This window comes from Molothrus aeneus, chromosome Z, assembly GCF_037042795.1.
Source record: "Molothrus aeneus isolate 106 chromosome Z, BPBGC_Maene_1.0, whole genome shotgun sequence".
Taxonomy (NCBI): Eukaryota; Metazoa; Chordata; class Aves; order Passeriformes; family Icteridae; genus Molothrus; species Molothrus aeneus.
In genome coordinates, this window is record NC_089680.1 from 50,541,533 (window position 1) to 50,569,147 (window position 27,615).

General features: G+C 43.2%; 1 protein-coding gene across 1 annotated transcript in view; it reads right to left on the bottom strand.

Annotated features, from left to right (window-relative positions):
* Positions 1–27,615, bottom strand: part of ABCA1 (ATP binding cassette subfamily A member 1) — a 92,123-nt gene that overhangs the window by 22,882 nt on the left and 41,626 nt on the right. The window contains exons 6-19 of the mRNA XM_066568776.1: positions 24,752–24,873; positions 20,556–20,747; positions 13,400–13,486; positions 8,750–8,990; positions 8,013–8,152; positions 7,658–7,774; positions 5,259–5,447; positions 4,248–4,453; positions 3,979–4,155; positions 3,157–3,379; positions 2,582–2,803; positions 1,791–1,995; positions 1,167–1,280; positions 529–700 (exon numbers count right to left, since the gene is read on the bottom strand). Coding sequence (XP_066424873.1) covers positions 529–700; positions 1,167–1,280; positions 1,791–1,995; positions 2,582–2,803; positions 3,157–3,379; positions 3,979–4,155; positions 4,248–4,453; positions 5,259–5,447; positions 7,658–7,774; positions 8,013–8,152; positions 8,750–8,990; positions 13,400–13,486; positions 20,556–20,747; positions 24,752–24,873 — 2,407 coding nt within the window. The remainder of the gene's footprint in view (positions 1–528; positions 701–1,166; positions 1,281–1,790; positions 1,996–2,581; positions 2,804–3,156; positions 3,380–3,978; positions 4,156–4,247; positions 4,454–5,258; positions 5,448–7,657; positions 7,775–8,012; positions 8,153–8,749; positions 8,991–13,399; positions 13,487–20,555; positions 20,748–24,751; positions 24,874–27,615) is intronic.

Sequence of the window (27,615 nt, forward strand, 5' to 3'; positions counted from 1 at the left end):
TGAAACAAAAAGAGAATAGATCAGCAGGTTCTGCCACTAGGAAACAGTGGAAGGCTGAATTAAGAGTAGATGGAAACCCTGGGGAATCCCATATCTAGAAAGTAGGCTGAAAAACACCTCACTAATGGATTTTAAATAAACCAAACCACAAATCAGCTCCAGTGGTGATCAAAGAACACCCACATAGCTGCTTGAAGGAAAGGGTTTTTTTCCTCTAAAAGCTTCTTGTTCTTTCAGTACCAATTTGCTTTCTTTCACTGGTAAGTCATAATCACTAATGGCATTACTACAAAATGCCACCTACAGATTCATTTGACCCAGCCTCAACCTGAACCTCCTGTGGTTCCAGTTCTGTGGTTCCAGTCCCCTGTATCTGTAAGGCAGCAGCACAACTAGACTAAATCAGCAGAGGCATTCTAGTCTGCACCAGCTTGCCCACTCCAGTTCTATGGCTACCTCTACTATTTGGATAGGAGTTGCAGTATTCAGTCACTTTCCTACTGTCTGAAATCATTATTTTGTTCTTACATGGTAGTAGTTTTCCCTGCTCCATTATGTCCCAGAAAGGAGGTGATTTGTCCTTCATAGAAGTTGAGTGTGAGACCATCTACAGCAACTTTCTTGCCATCACGGTAAACCTTGACCAGGTTCTGGATGGAAACACCAAGACTCAGATGCACTGGCTCTTCTTCCTTGCAGACTGAAAGAAAACACAAAGTAGAGAGATCTGATAGGTTTTAACAGAAATTGCATGGGAATTTTAATAGACATTACATTCCCCTAAGCCTGTGAAGGAATGAGCTACATGAAGAACTGACCACTTTCTTCCTCAGAGAGAGGAATCTTCCACGGAAGTTGTCATTTAGCTATTGTCTCTCTCCTGGGCTAATTTGGGAGTTGGAGATCTCCAGTTTTATCAGGGTCACCAAAAATACAAGGCCTTCTCAATTCCATGAGCCTGGAGTACCCAGCTGCAGTCAGACGGGCAAAGTACCTTGAGTTTATCTGTATGCACCCACTTGATCAGCATACCCAAAGAGTGATAACAAAAGGGTGACCAATTTCACCTATCCATGCCAGTACTGCTCCTGCTGTCCTTGGACTATCATTTCAGAAAAAGGCAGATCTTAACACTTCACTTTCAAAAAGGTGTGTCCAGCACTTACCTTCTGAAGACCCCTTCTGGTCAAGATGGGGGTGCTGTCTGTCCTGTGGTTCCTCCCCAAACCAATATGACTTTGTGAAAGGAAAGTACCAGGGTCTGGGAATCCCATACTGGCCTAAAAACAAAAGCATTACATAAGCCTGAGTCCATCTGTCACTTTTCTTTAATTAGCTTTCAGGACAAGAAGGGAAGTACTCCACCCACATGAGGTGAGGCACTAAGGAGAAATCTTTCTGTATGAAGACACTGACAAACTCTGGGTAAGAGACATCTAACTTCACTTTAGGGTTAAAAACCCTATGCTGAAAGGTACTTAGTGGCACATGTGGTACTGATACTCAGCTCCTCTCTTGCATCACAGTCTGTGAAGTTTAGAGGAGGGAACAAGTCAAGTAGAGCAAAGTTTCTGTAGCTAGATCAGCCATGGCCACAATGGGGTCATGCTTCTGTGCTGGGCAACACTCACTGCCAGCAGCAACAACCTTGCTCTGATGCTGGTTTTGCTCCAGACCTTTCAATAGCTCTGCTTAAAAATGGGCCAAATTTGCACCTTAGCAAGTGAAAAGGGTGAAAGGATTTATTTAAAAGCCTTAAGACATGACTATCTCTCGGAAGTAGACCTCACCTGGGAAGACAGATTCAATGTACCAGGTCATGACTCCATAGAGGAAGGTATCAAACAACATCATGACAGCTGATGTGGTGATGCTAAAGCCATCTTCTTCCAATGGGCTCTCAAAGAAGTTGTCCCACTGAACACCAACTCCCTGCTCCTCAAAGAGCGCAAAGTACTCACAACCAAAACCAAAGGCTACTGGAGACAGCAGGCTCTGAAAACGGGAGGCATGAACATGTAAATTTTTTTACATCTACTCTCCAATTAGTCATCTCAGTTGTAGCACAAGAATGAGGGACATTGTCCATATGAAAAGTCCAAGTTCCACGGACCATCACTGTATTTTCAGATATGGAATGGCATATTTGGTCTAGGTTCCTGAAATCTCTACCGGACCTCCACCCAGAATTGTTTGTTTCCCTATCATCTTTCCCTCCCTCTTTGGATTTTCCTGCAAGGGAACAGGTTGCTAAGAGTCACCCTCCCCAGACAGGTAAGAAATGCTGTGCAGAGGAAAAGCAGGTGGTTCCTTCAGCCTGCATGTCTGGTTATACAGCATGACAGCGTACAGAGATCAAGGCAGCTTAGTCCAGCTGCATTACTTCTACTACCAAAGCCAACAAAACCCTCCCAAGCAGCTTCTACCAGGTTCAGTAAACCTCTTTATCAAGGCCAACCCCGAAGACTTTTACACTGAAAATTAACTTCCCACTGCCACTTCCCTCCTTGTAAGAGCGCCCAGCTGCTGAGTGCCATACTGGTGGCACCCCAGGGCCCAGGAAAGTTTCATCAAGACTCACCGCAAAAATCTTGAGTGAGAAGCTGATGTGGTCCTGCCAGGCAACACAAAGCACATAAGGCAGGTACAGCGTAAAGTAGACAATGCCTCCACAGGCAGCTGCCAGGTTGGCCCTGGAGAACACGGTGCTGATGAGGAAGCACTGGAGGATGGTCACAATGGCGAAGATGGAGAGGAAAATGAACACCACACTAGGATCACTGTAAGGCAGCAGATTCCCCATCTGGCAGGAGAACAATAAGTGCATGAGTTTTTGAAAGGGCTCTCCAAGGTAGCTCTGTTATAGGCAGCTCTGCAGAGCTGCTGCTCAGTGGAGGCAGGTTTTCCTGCAATTTGCACAAGAGCCTTCCCAGAAGTGGGCAGTACCAGAGGCATCTTTTCAACAGAACTGAATCTACAACATTTCCTTCTGCTGTTTTCAGCCACACAGTCCTGTTGTTCCAAAATTCTGTTCCCAAAAAGTGACTGGTCAACACACACCCACAAACTCCTTCTCAGTGTGTCAGTGCAGACCACTGCTTAGCAGGCTCTAAAGGCTCTAGAGTCTGCTGCCACAGGCCAAGCCAGGCAACTCACCTTCAGGATCAGCACCAACAGTCCTGCACTCATCAGGAGAGGGACAAGGCTGCTAATGAACCAGCTTAACCAAAGGATGCCATTGTCAAGTCCCATAATCCTCATTGTTTCTTTCAGCCGGGCTTCCTTCTCATACACAATGCCCTTAATTATCACAGCCACTGAGTAGATCCAAGCTAGTGTCATGAAGAGAGGCATGGAACGGCTCATGACACGCAGAAATCTGAGAAAATGAAAGAAAGGGGCCAGGAGATCCAAGTGAGAAACATTACTGCAAGTTCTGATACCACTTCACGGGCTATGAGAGCATGGCAACAGCTAAGGCTTCCCTGCACAAAGCAGCTGATGTGCAAAGCCTGACACAGGATCCTTGTCTCACCATGAGGTGAGGTGGGTGGGTTTAGAGCATATGGCCAGTTAGGAGTGGGAGGTGGAGCTGCAATTGTCACTCAGTGAAAGAATGGGTGCAAAGAGCTGCCTTGTCTGGGATCTGCTCTCAATTGCCCTCTTTCCCCTCTCCTGAGCCTAACTGTCTGCTTTTTTCCCCAGTGCTATTTTCACTTGTAACAGGTGTGGGGATATGGTCACACCTCAGGAAGGTACTGTGTATGTTCAACTCCAGGACTCTCCTGGGCAGGACTCTGCAAGTCATTACATATTCTAAATCTTCCATGTGAGTGCCCTAATTCTAGGGATTAGGAACACTATGGAGATTGCCTCCTCACTGAAAACAGGGACAAAAACCATGCCTGAGGATTGACAAAAGCCCATGCCTCCCAAGCTCCTCCTCTTGGGAGTTTCTGAAGCAGCCTGTATACATACATGTCATCCACGTAACATGGGTAGGGCATCTGCTGCACATAAACTCCTGTCTTCTTCTCTGTGCCTGTCTGAACCCTGATGATGGCCTGTTCTACCACATCCTGCAGGTAGACAAAGCCTCCCCAGACATAGCGCATGTCCTCAAAGGGGTCAGCACGGGGACCAGGATCCCAGTACCTGCACCAAGGGAACAAGACCTTTCCATTAGAAATCCTCCTCACCCCATCCTTTGTAAGAAATTGATCATAAGGCAGGATGTCCGGGCTCACCCATCCTTGATCTTGTTGGTCCTTTCCACATTATCAATGTCCATGCGTATCTTGTATTTCACATGTTGAGGAAGGTCTGTGCTATCAGGAGCTATTTCAGTGAAGACTATGCCAGCCCAGAACCTCCTTTCATCCAGAAGTTCCAAGGACTTGTTAATGAGCCGGACTTCTGTGGGCACAGGCTCCAGTTTGTCCAGGTTGACACACTAGACAGGGACAGAATTTGAAGCATTTATGGGATACACTGCCAAATTATAATGTACTTTGTTTAGTTGTGGGGTGGAGGGAAAGAAGAGAACACTCCAACGGTAATGTCATGTCCAAGAAAAAAGACAACAGCATCAGACTATTTTGCAATGGCTTGCTCAGTTGTAGCCCAGCAAGTTGCAAGAGCTATCATTGCTTCCTGCTTGACAGTCACCTACCAGTCCAACATATATCACTGAGAAATACTCCAGCAAAGGCATTTTCTGTATAAGAGGTTAGCTAGCACTGCAGTATTACCTACAGGATTTCATCCAAGTATCAACTTCCATAAATGGTCTTATTTCATCTGTTACCAATAAATCAAATCTGATTCAAAGCCTCTAAACATCAGCTGAGAGACCTGAAGGTTTTGGATCAGGCCCTTAACAGGCCATGGCCTGTTTCTGTTTGCACTCATCTCCTAAGCTGATGAGGCAAAAAGTAGAACTAATTTTGTTCCCTCAATTTGAAGCAGCTGCTAGCTTTACCACAGCCCTCAGCTAAACCTCGAACTGAAGTATGAACTGCTACACTGCTGGAGACAGCAGCAGCTTTCACTCAGTAACAGAAGGGCAGGAAACCACACGCAGTGATGGAAGCAAAAACTTCAAGAACAAGGCCTACAGTTAGATTCCTACATCCTGGTTGTATCCATGAAATGGATGGAGGAATATCTATCTTCCCTTTTCGGAACACCCAACTGGATGAGTGGAGATCAAGCTGCTGCCCTCCCCCAGCACCTTGCCCACATCAACAGTATCTCACCTCCATGAAGCGGGAGATGGTCTGGATAGCCCGGTCTGTCTCATTGAAGGCATCCACCCAGGTGTACACAGAGCCATTTTCTGCCTCAAAGTCCTCTGGACTGTTTGACAGGAAACGGGCAATGTCCTCTACTGTCCAGTTGGAAGCTGGTAAGTGCAGGCCCCAGAGGGCTTTGCCTTTCAGCAACGTCTGCAAGTGTTTTGTTTTCAAAGAAGAAATAGTTGTGAGAAATAATATTAGATTCCTCTCTCATAATGAAGTCAAGCACAACAAGGAAAACAGCTGCTAAGAAGGTGCAGGTAGAGGCCCTCTATCATACTGACAGGATCAATACAGTGGTGTCCTTCCCCTTACCTTCCCTTTAAGAGGGATATGCCTCTCTTGGTACAGCTACACCACATTGGTGTGCTTTGCAGGCTGGCTGCCTGCCTCCATATCCTGCCAACCCCTCTCCCAAGGAGAGGGCAGCAGAGAGCCATGTACAGCTCTGCACCCCACACAGGCAAACCAGGGAAAAGGGAGATGCTAGCTCCACAGAAAGGCATTTGCCCAATACTTGGTGCCTAGATCTGCTCACTTCTTCCAGAAAAATCTCACCTCCTGGCTCAGATGGAGAGCAACTGAGGCACAGCTGAAGGCTCAACAGTCACTGTGCTGAGCAGAAATACCAGCACCAGAGGCCAGGTGATTTTTGTATTTCGCTTTTGTGCCACCAGGGCTGGCTGAAGCCGCCCTGTACAGCCATGATGTCCTGCCTTTGTCCTCTTGTCTAGGACAGTGCTTTCTTCACCTGGTTTAACTGCTAGGTTTCTGAGGACAGGCTACTGTATGCACAATGCCTAGCACAAATGCACTGAAGCAGAAACCAGTCCACTGGGCAGACAATTTAAGGCCAGGCAGGAAGGGAACAGTAATTGTAAATTACATAGTTGAACTGAAGTCAGGAAGATAAAAAGAAAAACCTGCACAAGAAAGAAAACTGCGAAAATCCTCATGATTAAGAACAGGAAGTAGATTTTTTGCCACAACAAAAATGAAAGAGAGGTAAAGAGCTTCCCCATACTGTGCTGTTACCAGCAAACCAGAAAGTAGAGTAGGTCACACATTTACAAAAACAACTTTGCAAACTGTAAAAACAGAACAGACCAAACTACCAAAGGAAAACATACAAAAAGGAAATCCAAGCACACAGGAATCAGACGTGCTGTGCTCCCTTCTCATTTGGTCTCCATGGTTAACTTCTGCTACCATGCATGCAGGGAAATGGCTCAACCTCATCTTGTTTAAGTCTAACATTAAAGCTCCTTAACCCTAGGGGCACTTGTTGCCCTTCCTGAAGTTCACAGGCACATTAGCATCAAGCTAGAAGTGGCATGGATGGGAAAACAAAGCACTTTCCTCTCCCTCAGCAGGAAGAAATATGCCAAACAGATTGTACAACCCAGAAAGTTGAGAGGTGATGGCCAGTCAATCCAGAAACATGACAACTGAAGGAGACGCTTGCTGGGAGCTGCCAAGGCACTGACAATGAAGTAATCCTGCTTGTGTGAATGTCAACAGGTGACAACAAAGAGACCGTTTTACTACGCTGGTACAGAAAAGACCAGATTGCTGGGAAGATCAATAATTAACTACCAGAGGCAATAGTGTTAACAAGCAACAAAAAATATAAAACCATAAAATCCCAGGGCTCAGTAAAATTAAAAAAAAAATAGAAGCAACATTCACTTTTCAGAGGACATCACTGCAAATCAATGTTTTGGACCTCAACTTTCTGCCTGAGCTTTGTAACAATCTGTTCAACTGTCTCTGGTGCTCTAGTATGTCACATTGATGGAGAAGTACAACAGGCCAATCACATGATTATTCAGCACAGCATTACACTGGGGTAAAAAAGTAATTAATTTCAGGGTTTATATGACCTGGGAAGGTCTCTGTACACAAGATGGTGCACGGTGATACCCAACCAACTGTGTTCCAGAGACAGCTGGAAAAACTACTCTACAGCGGTCCCTCTGTTTCTTGATGTTAGTTTTACATCACTGTACTTCCAAAGATATCGGTGCAGGGTGCAAAGATCCACCCCTCATAGCTGCACCCAAGGAACCATGGTGACATGCTCATGACACATTAGGGCAACACTGCAGACAAAACAGTACATTTTCCAACAGAGGTAGATTAGAATTGGGTGTTAAATGTGCTGTTTGCAGGAGACTGTTAGGTGAAGGAAGGAATGCCAAGTATAATGAAAGATCGGTACTCAAGATCTCTTTCAAGAAGAGGTCCCATCCATAGTATTTATCTGCCCAATTCAGCACTGAAGCACCTTTTAAAATAAATATTTCATCACTTATTGCAAAAAATAACAGCAGTGGCTCTGGCCAGGACAGCATACTGACCCGAATGAGATCCATTTCCTGACTACTTTCCATAAATGTCCAAATCTTTGGGCTTATCTCCTCCCACATTCCCCCGAGGTCACGAAACACACCCAGCTCCTGGAATGTCCTGTTCACCTGTCACAAAGTGGAGAGGAAAGTTATTTCCAAAAGCTGGCAGAGACCATCGTGAGCTGAGAGGGTGTATTGAGCCTTCAACAGTAAGTGCATGGGAGATGAGAGATTAGGGAGGCTGTGCTTTTGCAGGTAATCCTTCCTAGGCTTGTGTTTAGGTCCAATTTAACTAGAGAGGATCAGCTGCACAGCCAGAGGACACAGCTAATGCTACATTATCAGACGACAGGGCTAGAGTTACCTCAGACATGACCTTCCTTACAGCTGGCGTATCTGGAGTGTACAAGATCTTCCCAATCAGCAAGGGCTTCAAAGCCCTCCAGATAATCCTGGAAAGCGGGCTGGATTCCAGGTTCTTCATTAGCTCATTGCAGTAGGGTGCTGAAGAAGAGCACAAAGGTGAGTGGCTGAACAGCACAGTAACAACTGCAGAAGGCATAGAACTTCAAGAACAATCAAAGCTGAAAGCAAACCATTTTTCAGATGCAAACCCTCTCCTTTACTGCAAAGCTCCACAAAAAGCCCCTTTTAGCCCAAGCCTGCACAGTCTGCCCAGTGAACAAGGAGCAACCAGGTAGCCTCCAACACTAAAAGCCACAGTATTAGTTCTGCAACACTCTCACAGCCCCAATGCATGGCACAAACAAAATTTATCTGGAAAAGGTCAGATTTCCAGAGGCTGCACATGACTGTGCTCCCTCTCCCACTAAAGCAGATCCACTGCACAGCTTCCTGTGTACTCTACATAGTAGGTAGGTGGCAGGCCCTTGGGAGACTGCAAGCTGATAACCCCTTGGCCTCAAGGGCATATGCAGGACAATATATCCTTAAGAGCATATGCAGGACGATATGCCTTTCTGAAACAGCAGTGAATATGTCCCTCAGGACCACCTACCTTCATCTGTGGAAGTTTGGAAAACACTAGTGGTGACAATCACTAGTAGATAGGACCTCAGACCATGTCATTGTTACACTTACTTGTGGAGTTATCATAGAAGTTAATCACATCATCTTCAGTGCTGTTGCCTCCAAACAGTGCTTTGTAATTGTTATCCTCATACCAGTTGAGGGATTTAATTTTGAGCCCTCCACCTTCAGGATGGCCACACACGATGCGTGACACAGCCTGATAGATCTGTGTAGAGGAGTTTGAGGCATTCACATTGTTCAGGAACATCACCTCTTGCCTCATGTCACTCCAGCTCTTCATGCTCAGCAGCTGGAGGGGAAGGACAGAGAAAAGAATGGAAGCAAGTATTGAACAGGATTAGTAAAAGGAGAAGGTCTCTCCATGCACCTTCAAACCACAAAAAGATTTTTCAACAGATGAGAATCCCTTGAACACAACAACAAGGGGAAGAACAGGGAAAACAATTCCCCACCACAATGGAAGTATCTTCTGAGCAAGCACTTGGAATATATCCTTTCCAAGTTCTTTACTACTGAGTTTTCTACTCCAGTACTGTGGGTGGTTCCTGGCCTCCCTGCCCTATAACATGGAAGCTGCTTGTCCTCCTGGTTGCACAATGGCAAATTCCAGTGGAGTACCCTCACAAGGACAGGTGGGGTGGGGTACATAGAGTCAGAATAGGAATTAAAGGAATGACACCAAGTGACTTGTGGGTCACAAACTGGATGAGCTACAGGCCACACCAGTGTCACCTGGCACAACTCCACCCAACCTCCACTGATTTACACCAGGCAGCCAGTCTGATCTCTCAGATTGGCATCACTTATTCCTGCCCCAGAAACTCCTAGCCCCATTGTCAACAGCAGTCCCAGAATATCCTTGAAAACAAGCCCTGTTGCAGCCAGGACCCTGAATAAGCTTTGCACACAGCCAGTCACTGCAAGGAGCCTTCTGCTGGCCAGTTGACCTCACACCAGGCCTGAGGTGACAACATTCAACCAGCCAGAACAATTAGTACCTCCAGACTCATTTGAGTGGCATAAGCCAGACAATATGCCTGTAATGTCTCATCAACAAAACCACCCTGTCCTCAGCCTGAAATATTCACTGCATTAATGCTGCCATACTCGGGCTTATGGCCAAGCTCACCACAACACAAAAAGTAACCCACCCGCATGAGCACTTGTTTCATGCTACAGTGGAGTGTTGCTTTCAGACCCCCTATCTTGAGATGTCAGAACATCACCTCTTTGATGGTGACAATAAGTGGATGCTAAGAAGAAATAAGGCAAAGGCAAGAATCTAGGATACTTCATCAAAGTAAGCTTCCACCTTCCATTTATTTGCAGCTCAGGGAACCTCTATTTCCTAACCCTCAATGACCTTCTTCCATGGTAAACTCCTAGAATTTAGAACAACCACAAGTATTTAACATCCAATATCACAGGAAAGAACCTCTTCTCTCTCCTTATCTGGCTATGCTCAGCTCCATTTGGTGTCATGTGGTTTTGTTTTTTGTTTTTACTGCAAGAGACGGTGAGCATTCAATCCCTATCTCTTCTTCATGTGCCAGTCAACTCTATAGGTATTTGTCATATCCCCAACTCATCTCTTTTGCAAGCTAAACAGTCTCAACCTATTCCCTTGTTCCTTTGGTGAAAGCCATTATACTTCTAAATGCCCTAACTGGCCTTCTCTGAACTTTATTCCAATTATGCTATCCTATTTCAGAGAACAAGAACCTAGATTTGTGTTCCTTATCAAAGGGTTTTGTATAGTATCATGGTAAAATCCTACAGCTGCTTCTCTATCCCTTTTTAAGTGTTTTCTAAAATTTTATCTGATTTCTTGACTCCTGCTGAAACATCAGGTGACATTAACTTGGATGTTCTTACTGTGCTGTCCAGAACAGGCACGTGCACTAAACAGGGTTAGCAGAGCTGCTGAGACACCTATTTGTAACTGTTTGTCAACTGCATCTCAGAAACAACTTCAAATGCTGTATTCCAACTGCCCTTTTTTCAGAAACAATAAGAGAGTCAGAGACCATCTGCCAGTTTTGCTCACAGTGCATTTATTATCTGCATTTATTTAAACAAAGGTGGTAGACCAAAGTCTAAGCTGGTAAAGCCAGCTAGCAACAATGCTGAAAGCAGCAGTGTGCTGGAACAACCAATCCAAGTTCACCCAAGGAAAGCACACTCGAGACTCCTTGGCCTTACAGTGGGAGGTAAACCTGACCCTTTGTACGGCTCATCTGTCCATGTTTTAGATGTGTCAACATCTGGAGAAAAATTCTTGATGCTAAACAACAGCTACTACATGTCACCTACACAAGGAGCTTCTATTTTCAGATGCCTAAGAGCACATGACACACTGATATAATGAAAGACAGCTGTAAGAACAGTAGAAGTCTGAGCACAAATATCCAAATTGACTGATTCCAGTGTACTTTCATTTCCTTGCTACTCACTGGTGCCTTTGCCTGCAGCCTGGCACCACTCAACCTGGCTCCAGGTTCAGGGTGACCTGCAGGACATCAGCATCATGGAACATGAACAAAAACTGTCACACAACCAGTTTTGTTTGTTACATATGTTCATGCAGATGTGTGGATTTGATGATTCCTCAACCAAAAGGCCAAGGCTGCATTTCAGGTGTGACAATTTGAGTGTGCAATTCAAAGGGATGCTTCAGGGAGTTTTTGGTATCTTAGCTAAAAGAGCTCATTTTTGTCCAGCAACAAGGCAGCTGCTTCAGCTAAAGCACCATAAACTCCCTAACATGATAAGCAAAGGTACTTAAATAGGAAGTGCAGATGATTCCCATGAACATATGAAGTACTAACCATCTTAAAGAGGGACTGCATTTGCAAACACATTTCTACAAATTATTTTGAAACGGCTTGAGCAAGAAACTTTGTTTCATCTTTGGCACCAGCATCTTCGCAATTTACATGCAGAGCTGATCTTTTTACACCTCTGAAAGCAAATATGTCAAATGTGAAGGGTTACTAAGCAATTTCTTCCTCCAGACATCAGACCTGGCTCCTTAAGTGTATCTAAACAGTTGTCTTTGCTCTTGGTGTTTAATCTGCCCTCCAAAAAGTTAATTTAAAGAGTCCAAGGACACAGATCCAATCAATCCCCATACTCCAAGAAAAATATTTTGTTCAGACCATTTTCTAATTAAAATTCCCTGCTAGAAAGGCTCCTAGACATGGCACAAACAATAGTTCTCTCCACCCCCTCAAGCTGCTGCCCTTTGAAACAAGGGAGCAAGTCCCTCCTTTTCACACAGAAATCTGCCTGACAGACAATAAGAAGTAACTTTAGGTCAAGCCATCTGGAGCAGCTCATGCTGTACACAGAGCAAAATGCTGCCTTTGTTTGCACAGCAGGGCAGAATAAAAGGTAGTCGTGCCCAAAACAGCTGCCAAGCAAAAGGCACGTTACCCTGGGACGTTTCTGGCCACATCAGCAAACCGAGTATCACGTGGTTTCAATTATTTTTATCCCAGACAAGAAGAAAAGCCAAGCTTAAATGACGTAACAGGAAACAGCTGTAGTCAAACTCTGAAGGGCAGCCTCCCTGCTAGCAGCAAAAGCTCTTCCATGGTCCTAACTGAAGCTGATCCTGGAATCATATTAATTGCAATGTGAAGGGAACTGCGCAGCAGGTTGAAGGACTCGGGGAGGGGTGTGTGCCAGGAATTGTTGGCCGGCACGGCGCAGGCTCCCAGCAGCTGCCCCTCTGTGGGAGTGAGGCGCAGGCTAACCTGGAGTGACCCACTCTTGTGCGTGCTCCCAGAGGTTACTGCCGTTCACGGCACAGAGCTCTCTCGCTCTGAGGCAAAGGCGGAACACTAGTGAAGGGAGGAGGAGGCGGCGGCATTGTTTAGCTTAGATGGAGGCGGTGGCACTGTTTAGCTTAGATGGTTGTGATTTCTGCTCCAGGGAGAGAATGTTTTTGACTAACAGCAGCACTTTAAAGTCAAAGCCAGACAAAAAACTAGGATAAGTTTCTGGCTCAACACCCACCCCCCTACCTCCCCAGATTTGGACTTCTGATTCAAACTTAGGTATGCAGGGCTTTTTTTCTTAATCCATCATTTCACCTGCAAAAACAAATACTTACAGTCTCTAGAATGTCAATTTGACTGTGCAAATCACTGGTTTTTTTTGTGTTGTGATGTCAGTGTGCTGAGTGCCCCACAAGACTGGAAAACAATCTCTGGCCCAAAAAGTAAGATAGATAAAGAGGAAAAGTAGCCTACCACTACTAATTTAAACTATAATAGCCACAGCACCTTTTCCACATGCCATACCCTCACTGCACATGAAACCCAGTAGATACAACCAATTAATAACCCTGTTGTGGGTTGGCAACTAGATGGGAAAAAATAAAAAGGAAAGCCTCAATATGTAGTTTGCAAGGCACTACCTGGCAGCAGATGTACTGCAAGCCCAACTGTTGTGCCACTGCTGAGACGAAAAAACACTACAGAAAATGTCCTAATTCCTGTTATGCTATTTATATCTTGAAGTGCCAAGATGTTGCAAAGTGCATGCTGCCTGCACACAGGGAAAATGGCTGTAGGATGGGGAAAAGTTTCAAAACAAGCCAGGGATTTGGCTATAAGTTGCTTCTTTTACTTGATCACAGGCTAAGACAGCAACCACAGTGATGTCTTCTCCTTACACAAAGGCTCTTCTTACCTCTTTAATAAGCTTCCCAATGCTCTCTCTCAAAGTTTCCACAGTTTCTGACAGATCCCACAAAGAGGAATTGAAAGAAAGTTGTCTCTGCAGGAAGAGAGAAAAGGAAACTAGAAGTTACTGCAAAGCACAAATGAAGAGATTAAACTTTTGTAAATATTCTTGCATAGAGCAGTTAGGACTGTTTACATTGGTGGGGAAGACAGAGCTGGCTTTCTGTGTAATGTTGAACTTAAAATATCATGGGCTTCTTCACCCTGCAATGTGATAGGATCACCCCTTTCTCTTCTACATAGATGCCATTATCAGAACCATACCAATAAAATGTTAAATGCATGCACATACACCTACAATGCAAAGGATGACTTGCATTCCAGGTCACAAAACAAGCACAGTCTACAGGACAGCATGTGAAATCCCACAAGCCTGTGCTGAGAAGGGGATGCAAAGTCAGTACAGCAGAGAAAAAGACAATTTGGTGGGTACAAGTTTTCAGTGAGACTACACAGATACAAAGATACTCAGATACAAAGGACTCCCTTCTGCAGTGTACATTATCACTAAAATCCTCCTATCAGGTCTTGATATTCTTTATCCAAGCCAAGGGTGTATTTTAAAACAAACAGCTTCCAGGAAATAGCTGGCATCTACTGTCACCAAAGAGCAAGACTGGTAGGCTTCCAGAAGTGGAAGGCATAGCTTTCAGGAAACAATTTTCTCTAGCAGGAAGTTACATTGAAGACAACTACTTGTTTCCAACTCCTCTACATGTAACTGGTGGCCTGGAGTTCGGTTTGTGGGGTTCTTTTTCCCTTTCATTCACATATCTGGATTATCTTGCATGAAAAACATTTGGGCACAATTCTTGTTTCAAAGGAATGAAGATTAAAACAAATGCCTAAGATTTCATATTAGTAGCTCATTACAGCATTTGAAAGCATACTAAAGTTATATCACTGCAACACACAGATGAACAGCCAAGGCCCTTGATTTTAGCACATATCTTTTGAGCTGAATCTCTTCCTTTTCACATCTTTCCTGGGGCAATTTCTGGAAACAAAGCCTGGAAGTTTTAATTTGTTCTGCTTGATCCGCTGGAGATGGGTAAGACCTGGTCAGTGCTAGCTATTGTAAATGGGCACTGTTCTGCTGATCTGCTGGGATGTTTAAAACTTTTCTGAATGCACAGTTAGTTTTTGGTCCAAAGCCAGTTGCAAATTCAGGGAGGATTCTCTAACCTCTATGGATCTCTACTAAATGCAGTCCTTACAGTTTGGATAAATAAAAACATATCATCTAGGAGAAAAGCAATTAAATATCCCACAGGCTTAGACCTTCAAGATATATTTAAAGAAATTTAGCCAGCAAATATCAAAGTTACTTATCTGCTCTACCACTATAACTTGAACAGTAAGATGAGGTAGAAAGTTCAGGTTCATGCATAACAAGAGATGTGTTTGCTCAGCTCCATATATATATATCTATTCATATAAATATATATATATATATCTACATAGATTTGTGTTCACTGCATTCAGAGGTGATTCAGGGACAGGGTGGATGAGGAAAAGTTTTCTGAAGATACTAATTGGTTCAGAATAGTGAAAAGTCAAAATCCAATTGCAAAGGATTAGTGAACATCCTCCTACTGACACACTGTTTCAAAGTGCCAGACAAAATTCAGCACTGCAAAGTAAAGTACATAGGGAAAAGACAGTTCTACCTTAAGATACCCCTTGTATGGTTCTGAATTAGCTAATTACACTCAGAAAGAGAGATCTTAGAAATACAGATATAAAACAGACCAGCATCAACATAAATACACAGTGCAATCCTGGTTCTCAAGCAGTATGTGCAGTTTTGGGTTCTCCATCTCTGAAGGAGCTCAGGTACAGACAAAGGCCACAATTCAAGGTAAGAATGGTTTTTGAAGGAAGAACAATAGACCCCAATTCTTCCAATGGGATGTGTAAGGACAAACAGAGGTTATGACAAAGGTCTGTAGACTTACAAGTGGGATTGGGAATGGTATGGGGATGATTGCCTTCTGTGCCTCATCATATAAAGCTAGAAAACTTCCAGTGAAATGATCAGTTTAAAACAAAATTAAAGGAGCTTCTGCATATGCAACTTAGTCAAAACAAAAAAAAAATCAGTAGACTCTACACAATGCTGAAAGTATTGTGAGTTTGAGAAAGACTCAAAAGAACTAATTGAACATAATCTTACCAAATGCTATTAAACAAGATCCCAGCAGCACATGAGAAAGTCTGGGTTGCAAGCTACTGAAGAACAGGACATTACACTGAAGAAATGTTATGTGCTTGCCCAGTGGCTGCATCCTTTCACATGCCTCCATTCAGGGCCAAATTATCAGTCAAGGACACTGAGCCTAACAGAACTTTTGCCTGACCTTGTACATCTTAGGTGATTCAAGGAGCTTGCAAACCTTACTCTGAAATGTGAGGAGTATCCATCTATCCTTTCATACCACAGCACCCTGACCTTTCCTCCCTAACAAATCCGTATCATTTCAAGATCATTTCTCACCAGAACTTGCAATAGTTCCATTTATGTAGGAAGTTTTACTCTCTCTACCACTTCTTCAACCTCAAAGCCCACTCATGGAGCCTCTCATAAGTCATGACCAGAGACAATAACAAAAGATCAGTCACAAGGGCCAGTCTTCTTTGAACAGATGAACATGTCATTAATTTCCCTGTAATATACATCTTTGTAGTGACTCACTAAGTAGTTAATTCCATTAATAAGAAACCTCTAGACCCAGGGTATATGCAGGAAGACTCTTCCTACTGTGGGACTGTCTTTATCAGATACCCACACTACATCTAGGGGCTGGGGAGGGCAATGACTCATTTACTGGCAATGCGCTGCAAAAACATCACCTGTCTGTTCTAGGCACACTGTGGAAAGACAAATGTCTGGCAGGTTTTGAACACAACTGCCCTCTACAATTACTGTGGTAGTGGCTAGAAAGTCACTAAATTTGTCTTTTGGGGCAGCGCATATCATAATACTCTTGAAGTAGTGTGTGCACTGGGGGGGACTCTGTGTGTTTGTATGGGCATGCTGCAAGATTAGTGACAAATACTTGAGATGGCTAGAGTTGAAGGACAAGCCTTGAATAAATTCACACAAGACTTACAGGGGATGGACAAATCTGATTTAACATACATGAGAATGCATGGGTTTCAAGTGTTGGGAAGTCAAAACATTAAGCCAAAATTCAGTCTGCATCATACAGCTGACTGTTTCTCTTTAATGAAGATAACTGCCACATTTGCTTTAAAATAGTTATTACAACTTTATACTGGTCTTACCAGAAACTTTCCACTGGCCTCTGCAGAAAAATCATGTGCTTTAAGCTTCGGCTCTTGTTTCCTGAGAGTGGAAATCTCAAACCTCTGCTGTTTAAAAGGATGATATCATTGTGCTTGACTGAAAACACTCTCAAAAGATGAAGGAAAGCTATGAATTCAGTTGTAGCACATATTTACATTAGGAGACCTTTTCTAAAAACCATTTTTCAACTGCAATGCCTTTATTTTCTAATGCTTAGTTCATGCTAGCCATTTGACAAAATACCACCCATATTACGGAGGGAGAAAGAAACAATTGGATTTTCATGTGCTCACCCACAGTCTTTCAAGGACCACTGTAGCAGACAAGCCACAGCATATTTATGGCTTATTACAGATCCATAACAGTGGAAGTGAGTAGTGCAAAGCCTTTATTAGGCAGTGCTGTCTAAGAGATGAAATCCCACAGGAGCAATCTGAATTATCATTTAACCTTCCCCCACCAAATCACATTCAAAACTGGGGAGATTTGCAGAGGGACATAAAAACAGGTACTTCTATGATACAAGACAGTCAGAAATGTCCCACTGGACTGTGTGGTAATGGCTGGGAACTTATTGCCATTGCTCTTGTTAGCCTTTCCCAAACTGCATAGTTGCTCTATGGGACAATTGCTGGCTGACCACGAGGAGAAAGCCAGGAAGGAAATTTGCATGCATGAAATCATATGTAATATGCAGTCACATGCTTCACTACTGTTCTCAAACCAGCTTCTCCTGCCTCAGTCTCACTCAGCCAGTGCAAGGCAAGCCAAAAGAAGAGATTATGTGTTCATAAGGAGCTTGTACAATAAGCTATGTTCTATAGTATTGTTGGTCAAAAGGCTTCAGAGCATGGATGCTGATTAAGATATGGGCCATGGAATAGGGACTTTTTGAAACTGCACCTTGGTGCCCCATGATCATACCGAGATTTTCTCCTGAGTTTTGATCTGAACACCTGCCTCAAGTAGGTTCTTACATGAAAAAGAGTAAGGACACATACTTTAACCTCCCTACCATACTTCCATGTGCTTGGCTCTGTTTTTGCATCCTACAGAACAAGCTAAATCCATGCAATACAAAAGATCAGCGACAGAACTAGAATCCTAGGATGAAATTTTATTTAGAAGTTCTTGTTTTAACTGTATCACTGCCCTTTGGGCAACACTCAAGGTGTTCTGGATAGAACTGAGGAGCAGGTAGGTAAAATGTTTATTCCTTGCCTTTCTTTTTATAAAAACAGTGCTGTGACATTTAGAGTTCATGCATTTTATCATGCATGCACTTTAATTTATTTTTTTACAACCTTGATCTGTCCATAATTTGCCAGTAATTACTGCATTTTTGAGAGCTACTTAGAACATTTAGCATTTCCCTGAAGCTGCAAATGCACACACATTTTAAGCCAGCAGAACTGAGTGCTGTCATCAGCATCTCAGCCCACACACTCACTCCCTGATCATAGGGCTCTAAATCTTGCACTCTCCCCTTCATGTTTTAGCATAAATATTTGTGTAAACATACAATCAGGTCAGCCATTTTTAATCCGGATCAATTCCATGATGAAATTTACTGCATCATCTTGCAGAGGGAATAACAAACAGGAATGAAGAAGGGAAAAAAACAAGCAGGTGGATGTCAGGCTAAGTCATATGTATTAAGACATTTCAAGAAACTGTAGCCACTTAACTGCCCAGATATCAGAGGCACAAATTTCCAGTTTACAATTCAAGCCCTTGGTGTTGAATTTACAGAGTTCTTGCACATAGCTTCAAGCCCTTGTATTAACCTCCTTGTACTAATATGCTGCCTCCCCATAAATCACAAAATAGTACAATCAGTGAAGCCTATGTCCAATTACATAAGCTAAAAACCTGTCTCCAAATTGCTGTTGCACCTGCATTTGACTTGGCCCTTACTTTGCTTACTGAAATGCCTTGCCGTGAAGTACATCGAAGGAATTCAGACCAAAAAAAAAAATCTTGACAAATTGCTGGCATTGGTTTACAGACTCTGTAGTAGATACAGAGCATGCTATCTTCAGTGTGCATGCCCAAGATTTGACACACGATGCCTTCAATAAACTGTGCCAAAAGCCTCCTTTGTTCACAAGCAGAAAGTTCCCTCTTTGTTCAAGGATGTTACTGCAGGTCAGGGCACTTTTTAGCCTCTAAAGACACTAAGTTTCAAATGTGTTGGTTGTGATCCTACAGTTAATTTATCCATTTTGTCTGGCCACATTGAAACCAGTTAGTTTTTGTTTCACTCACTGATGCATTACGGCAGCTTAACTACCAGATACACTGTGACACATTTCTGAGGAAAACTGTGGACCTTTACCAAACAACAGCAGGTTTAGAACTGCTGGCTTCTGGACTCCTGCTTTTTTCCCCTTAAAGACAAGATCATGAGCCAGCTTCTCAGAAGCCCCTCAAAACTGCACATAATGTCTTAAATCTAAACTGCTGTTGCCAAGAGGCACAAAGTGGCTTATGAGTGTTTCCTTTCACCCACAAACAATATAGACCTAAGAACACAGACACTCAATATCTGCTTCTGTCAGCTAAGCTGCAGAAGCTTCCATAAATAAGAATAGCAAGACAGTCTCCACAGGGCCCACAAAACCAATTCTAAGTGGTACAATAGCTGGCTATTTTCAGCCCCATCAGACCCCAGAATTCTAGCACCTTTGAATGGTTTAATTAATGTAAATTATGTATATATGTGCATATACCTATACAACTGATGACAAGTAAGAAGTTATAGTGAGTCCTCTCCAAACAGCCCATCTCTGTTACAATTTTAGCGCTGTCGCCCCATCTCTTATTGCTTATGGCTTGTCTTGCTCTTCCAGCAGCAAAGACAAAGTGCAGATGGAGGACATGTGGAAAACAGAAGATGAGCTGTGGAGAGAAGAAGTCACTGACTGCGACACAGTGTGCGGGAGAGAAATATGATTCCAGTGCGTGATAATGACCCTCTTTGACTGGGGACAAAGCCAAGCAAGTGGTACATGACTTTGAGTACTGAAAGGCTCATCAAATCTGAAATCTCACACAGCAGACAAAAGAATATTTGTTTTAGTGGGTAACAGAGTTGGTTCTGTGATCCCTTCTTCACTTTTCTGTCATTTCTAGCACTGAATTCCTCAAACTTCCATATTTTAACAGATATTGCAGATCTGTAGCAAAACATTATTGGATTTTCCTAGATCCAAGTCTACTCTAGTCTCCAGTTACCCTGTAAATAATATATTTTCTTGAAGTTCAGTGAATTCTTCCTCCAATATCCATTCCATTGGTTGATTTTTGAAAACAGGACTTTAAAACTTGACTCTGCTTCATATGATTTAAACTTGCTTAAAGGTTGTGGCCTGTCAGTGGCTAGAAACTTCTGCACTCAGTGGCCCCATGCTAAGGGCAGAGAGCGGTGGTTTTAGCGCTCAGCAAAGCCAGGTTTATAGTTGGACTCATACCAGCCAAGATACAACATTTGACTAGAACACAGGGACAACCAAGAGGCTGTTACTGTGCAGCATAAAGACCTTCCCCTTGACAAACTGAACTGCAGACCACGTACACTTATGCTGTGCAAGTAGCAGACTGAACAGGAAGGATAAGAATGACAGGAAGAAGCATGTTGTTCATGCTCCCATGACAAAGAGTAACCATCATTCTTGTTCCTAATTGCCTCTAAGCAGTTCTGGAAATGCAGGGATGAGCTCCTAGACTGAAAGACATTGAAAATGTCACTGTGTCAATGACAGACTCTCACTGGTGCAGCCAGTGAACTCACCCAAAGAGGCTTCAAAGGATTCAGATTAGCACGGAAGGCTTGCTCAGCTGCATGGAGTTTTTCCTTTGACAAGGTGCAAATGAAGGCTTCAGAGTCCATGGCTGCCGTCTGATTTTGGATCGTTAGAAATTCAGATGATGTTGAGCTATTGCAGAGATCTCTCAGTCGCATTCGATAACCAGACACAATGACCTATATGAAAGTGGAAAAAGCATGCCTTCATCTAAGACTTCAACAAAAAAATTGGTTATTGCTCAGACAAAGCAAGCCATTCATAACATTTCCAGATAGAGGTGAGGGTTGAGCAGCCTCTACAGGTTGAGCAGCCCTTATTCATATGCAGCTCAGTTCCAAGAAAAACCCTTCCCTGCCGAGAACATGGGAGAGAAGTCCTGGGGGAGGCAGGTCCCTCTTCACTCTCCTCTAAATATGCACAAAGCAGCTCTGATCCTGTCCTCCACAGCAGCCATTTCCTCCAACCAAGGGGGACATGCATTGCCTAATGTTCAGTTTTCTGGGAAATGATCCACAGAGAAAAAAAAACAAGGCTTGTGACCAGACACAAGTCTGGCAAATCTATGTGAAGGGCAAAAGACCTATGTCCCAAACTACTTTGACATATCTGCCAGCCACATTTTCTATGCAGTAATGAGTCAGAATCATCTCCCTTAACTCTGAAGTATCTACTCACTAACTGCTGAGACAACCGTTTTACAGTGTTTTTGAGCAGATAATGTATCAGAAAAAAAAAGTTATCTTACTGGCTGCAACAAATGAGATAAGATCCTAGAGTCTTCCTTCACAGGCATATTTTTCTTAAGGTAATGGTTTCCTTGTCAATAATGTTTCCTAATCCACATGCAATCACCTTATTAACGAAATTGATAAAATCCCTCTGAGTTATCACCAGACTGTTTCAGACCTGATAAACAAATTCTTTTAATAAGGTCAGTTACCAGCTTCATGTTTGCTGAACAACAAAGTCCATGCCATAAAGCTGCATACTTGTCAAAGGTGATAGACAAGGAAAAATCCACAATTTACTATTGGAAAGAAACTTTTGTTTGCCCCAGGGCTAGACGGATGGAACCATTTTACTGTAAATGCACAGGTAACAACAGCTGTATACTTAATTTCTTCTTTCTGTCATTTCATAAGTGCATTGCCCAACTTACAACAACTAAAGAGGATTGATCTACATTCCAGAAGAGTTAGCAGCTCTTGAACCAGGCTGGTAAGTCTGAAATTTTTCATCTGTCAAAACCAAAGGGGTATGTACAATCAGGAGGAAAAACTGCATTATGTTCAGGAAACAAGCAAATTGAACTGACAGGAGAGAGAAGGGATTTTTAATCCAAAACTCATACAAACCTTTAACTTTGGTCCATATTCATATGCCAAAAATCAGATCTTTCAATGCCACACAGCTCTGACATCAAAAGATTTGCCTTTTGAAAATTCCGGGTGCTTTTTTTCTTGCCAGCAGAGAAATTACTACCAGTGTTATAGTCATGCTGAAAAGGAGATATTTGTGGGGCACTAAAATAACATTCCCAGAACAAGCTTTCCTGGGTGGACATATAGAAAAAACAGTGTCTCCCAGTGCCTCAGTGTTCATTCACAAAAAGTGAAGATGATCAACCTTCCATCATTCCGAAAATGTCCACCTTTTTCACACAGAGTTTAGGCTCTTTTGGTGAGAAGCTGCTCTTTTCAAGCACTAAGATCCACAGAGCATGAGACCTTAGAAAAAACATCCTACCTATCCATCCCGAAGTACCTAGTCTCCCCAAGTCAGCAAGTTCTCCAACCACTTGTAGTCATCTTAACCCATGGTGTCTTCAGCAGGCAAAAATACATCTTAAATGACAGGTTTAGTCCCCTAAGGACTCTCAAAATGCCAGGCTCATGCCTGAAAGTAGTCATAGGTAATTGTTCTGTCCTTACATGTCATACAATTCTCTCCTTGGGACTTTTCCTGCTTCATGAAACAGAGATTTGTTCCAAGCAGAATATGCACTGGCCATTACTATTAACTCTTCACTGATAGTCAATGCATCGTGCTGCAGCACTAGCCCAGGACCTCACTGTGCCTTCAACTTTTCAGAGGGACAGGACCTATTCCCACCTCCCACACAAGAGCTGTCTGGCCACACCTGGACAACTGCAGCATACCAGGCTTGATTACACAGCTGCCTGCCCACTGCTGACCCAGGCACCTTCCAAATCCCACACCCTCCTGAGCACACCTACCATGACTGGAAAAACACAAGGCTGAGCCACTCAGCCCCAGGAAGCAACATGCCCATCAAGACAAGGCTTTGGTCGCTTTGATCTCTTTGCACTAATTTCAGTATGCTAGATACACAACCCTGCTGGACATACTGGAGTGCTGTCATTACAATAACACCAGTGAACAGTCCCATCTCCTTGGAGACTTCAGTTCCTTACTTGTGAGCATAATTTCTGGCCTCACTGAACAACCCCAGGACACCAACAGACAGCAGAAGCAGGCAGTATTTGCTGTGAAAGGTTGGCATACTCTGGATAGGCCCTTTTACCACGACTTCTGAATGAAGCTGTGACCCACTCATTCAGAGACCTAACAAATACTGCCTATTAATACTGAAGTCACTAAGCAGCTCAGCAGTGAGGTCAGATCTCCAAACCAGATCTCCAGCAAAATCAAAGATGTCCATTTTGTGAGTCAGATAAAGTCCTTCTTCAGGAAGGGAGAGGTCTGCATCTCTAGTTACCATCTGTATTAGAAAATTGCTCACAGCAAATTTCGTGGGCCACTGCTCTGCAGCTTAACATCCTGGTGCTCAGATTAGCTCTTCTTGCCATCCCTAAGCACAGAATGCTGTTATGACTTAGTAGCATCACTCCCAGTGCTTTAGCAGAATCACTCCCAGTGCTTTAGCAGAATCAGCTCAAGAATCACACAAGAGCACAGCCTGAAGCATTCAAGGAAGAATAAGGTGACTGACCAGTCTTTCACCACCCTTCAGACACATTATGTAGATAAAAGCTAAGCTTTTTTCCTCCTTCCATTTCCATATACAACCAATGGCAGTCACACAATGTACAGTGAGGTTTTTTGCGGGTTTTGCCTGTTTGAAAAATCTTTCTGCCTCTCCACTTAGGGAGAATGATAAGAATGCTATTGCTGCAGTCTTCCCGTCACCCTCCCAGAACCATCTGTAGCATGATTCTGTCTTAATCTAATTATTTTCAAGTAAAACAAAGCTTGCAGCCTAAAATGGGTAAGAATTTTTTCTATGTTCTAGATTTTTAGTAGAATGTATCCTTAACTTGTAGGATAACTTATCAAACTGCACTAAAGCAGATGGCTTGAAAGAATTCACTGGAGAACAAGACAATGTGTGCAAAGAGGGACAGCAGCTGTAACTACAGGAAAACAAAGACTAAAAGGACAATTAATCCATTCCACTTCAATGAAGAGATCTGATATGGAATTGACAATCAAAACAGATTTCCTCCTCCTTTTGCATACTATCTTTTGCATTCTTTCAAGAGAACTCTGGGTCATCCTTTGAAATCTGTTCTGACTTCTGCATTAGAAAGGACACTGGTGGACTAATTCATCAAGCCTAGCAAAAAACATGTTACAAGCTTGACAATGACAGCCATCGCATGAAGGGCCTCTAGCCCACTGTCACCACTCACTATGTTTATGACTGCAATCATGGAGCACTCTGGATAGCAGGACTTTTGTACTATGTAATTTACAATATATCTGTCTTAATGCATTGGCCACAAACTTAAAAATAGAGCTCCTTCTGCTGCACAGGAATGTAAAGCAGAGCAAGACCTAGAAACCCTGCTCCAGTCCAGGCTGAGTGGCTGAAAACAGTCAGGACATGGCTAGCAGCTTAATTAATGTTTTACTTCCCTTTTTTAAAAAAAAAGAGGAAGGAAGAAATTCAGTTTAGCCTGAGGGTACTATTCTCTTATGCAGGTCAAAACATTTACTTATGTTCCCAGTGTCCTTTTACAGCTTAAAATCAAATAAGACAGTAAATTGAGGGCAAGAGGGAAGACACAAGCAGGGAATACATTTTCCTCTGTGTTTCTACAGCACCTAGCAGAGGGGTCCAGCACTGTGGATCTTGGCACTACAGCTAAACAAACAATAGATAAGCATTATGTTAGGAGTTGAAAGTACTCTTTACCTGCTGGAGGTTGACCCCTGCATCCAGTAGCTCCTCTATGGCAGATGATGGCATGGACACATTATGATGGAGGAAGTCAGAGAATGTCTCATTGTCAATCAGGAAATCCCGAAGTTTCAAGTCTGGAAAATGACAAAACAAGCAAAAATCTGGTCACAGCAAAGCCAAAAGGAAACTCATGTGAGAGCACTGAACAGGAAAAGTCAAGCTGATAAACAGGGGAGAGGGAATTACACAAACCATAGCACAAAAGAAAGAGGAGCTGCTGGTAAAGGGCTCTGAAACTTGGCAGGCTTCAGAAAAGTCAATCCATGTCTTGGTCTCAAATAAAACCCCAAATCAACAACAAAAAAAAGCAATCAACCTTCAAAACCAACTCCCATTAACATCATTACTTCAGGTCAATTTGCTCATACATACACAGAAGCAAGGCATACCAAGTTGCTCCCTTGATCTGAAACCTACTACAGCATTAGCACTTAATCCCTGTGTTGCTACTGAACATGGGACTGAGCTGGTACATGGACCACTAAGGGATTTACTAGCCTTTAGTTAATTATTTTAACAGCTGATGTACTCTATCACTAATTTCAAAGTCTGACATATGCAGACACACAGGTATGATACTGAAGGACAGATTGAGGAAACAATCTTACCTACTTGGAATTAAAAAATATATTTGCAGCATTATTTCCATTTTCTTTCCCAACTGCTTCACCTTCTCAAGCCATCAGTGTTTCAACTCTTGACTTTGAAACAAATTTGTACTTACATCACAGCAAAGGGGAACCATCTGGAAATAATAATCCAAGCACACTACTGAAGTCCACAAAACTGGATCTTTAGAAGCTGATGCTCAGAGCTGACACTGTTTTGGGTTGTTTTCTTGGGTTTTGTGTGTGGGTTTGGTTTTTTGTGTGGTTTTTTTTTTCTATAGTTGTTTTGGTTTTTTGGTTTTGGTTTCTTTGTTTTGTGGTTGGTTGTGGGGGGTGGGGGACAGGGAGCAGTGTTTAGTAAATTTGGTTTGGTTTTTGTTGTTGCTTTTTTCCTGTAAGAGAGAGAGAGGACAATTCTATCTCGTAATGCTTAAACAAGAAGTGATGAGCAAAGCACCTACGCCAGGAGGAGGTGAGAGACCAAGTCCTATAGGATTTACCAGAGTGAAGATTTCCAGACTGAGGTACAACTAGCTAGGTGTCATGCTGTATTTTCTACTTTAGGAAGACAGGATGCTGCAACCCAGAGCAAATAGTTGAAAACAATGACCCCTAAAGAGAAAGTAATGATATGGAGGAATCAGGGGTTTGTACCTTTACCCTCCTATAGGGGACAGCTGTAAGAACTTTTCCCCCCACCTCCTATACAGGAGGGGTTTTATGATTTGGCTTGGTTTTTTTGTGTTTTGGTTGTGGTTGTTTGTTTGGTTTTGGGATTTTTCTTTCTGTTTTTGTTTGTTCATTGGTGGTTTTTTGTGTTTTGTTTTTTTGGGTTTTTTGTTTGGGTTTTTTTGTTGTTAGTTTTTTGTTTGGTTTTTTTTTTTTTTTTTTTTGTTGGTTGGCTTTGGTTTAGCTGGAGCAGGTGATACTGTCACTAATGAGCCCCATCAGGAAGAAGTATGGTGTGTACTCGGGGTGCCACCAGAGGTGACAGGGAGACCCGGCGGTTCGGGTGCCACTTCTGCCTCCCAGGCTGATCCTGCCGGAGGAGCCGACAAGGGGAGGAACCACGCGCTCTGCTCCTGCGGCACGAAGTACATGGGGTTACTGACGGTCATTGCTCCTTCATCTACATATCCAGTTACAAATTCCCCGTTGCCTTTTTGTTCCACACGAAAAAGTAAATCACCCGCCTCAGCTGAGGCAAGGCGGAGGTTACTCTGGGGCAAAAGTGTCTCCCTTGCCTTCCTCTCTCCCACGCAGCAGGACCACTCATGAATGTGCTGGTTTTGAGCACGCTGTGCAAACGCCCCACTTGAACCCCACTAGCAAATCTACCATCACCTCCACTCCCTACCCAGGAAAAGGCTGGGAAAATATCTGGCTCCTGCAATAACATAAAACCATCCTTCTCTTTCCAGCAGAGGCTAAAGCACCCTGCTTCACTGCAAGTGGAGGAAAAACTTCCCCCACCCCCATTCCTTGGTTACTTCCTACATGTGCCAAAATCCCTAAACACTTCTGCAGCTTGTTTATTTTTTGGTGAGATCATCAACTGTTCAGAAAGTCAGATGGACAAAGTGTGTGTGGGGGGGGGGGGATGTGACTGAAGGCATAATGGCATGCAGAGATCAGATGTTTGCAAGCTTTTTCATTGAATCTGCCCCTACTTAAGATATTTTTCAAGCTTCTCTTAAAGGGCCACATGCCTTATGGGGGAAAAAAAATAGTAGCCAAGCAATAATTCTTCCACTTTTCTGTTTCCTCAGTGATATGTTGCTTTTTGGTTTGGCTAGTCTGTTTTATCTGAGTTTGGCTTTGAGGTTTTTTCCCACATGGAGGCATGATTTTCTTGGTCAGGGACATATTCTATAGGCAATTGCAGCAATACAATCTGAACTACACCGAGATTCCTGCTGACCTGCCTTTAATCATGAGGGGGAATAACAAAGAGCCACCATCTTTCACAGCTGTAATTAACCAGCCCAGCATTAGCAGAGCATTCATCCCCTGTCCTTTTTGTCAGGCCAAGCATTTTCAGACTCACTTAGCACTAAAATTTGCTGAAAATCAATGCTGCCTTCCAAGGAACTACAAACACCTGAACGAGTTTTCATCATCATTTGGAGTAAACCATGAAGGAAACAGAACAAGGTTACCAGAACTGTGGGGCAGTGTTTGGCTTCCAGACAGCTGATCATGAAGCCA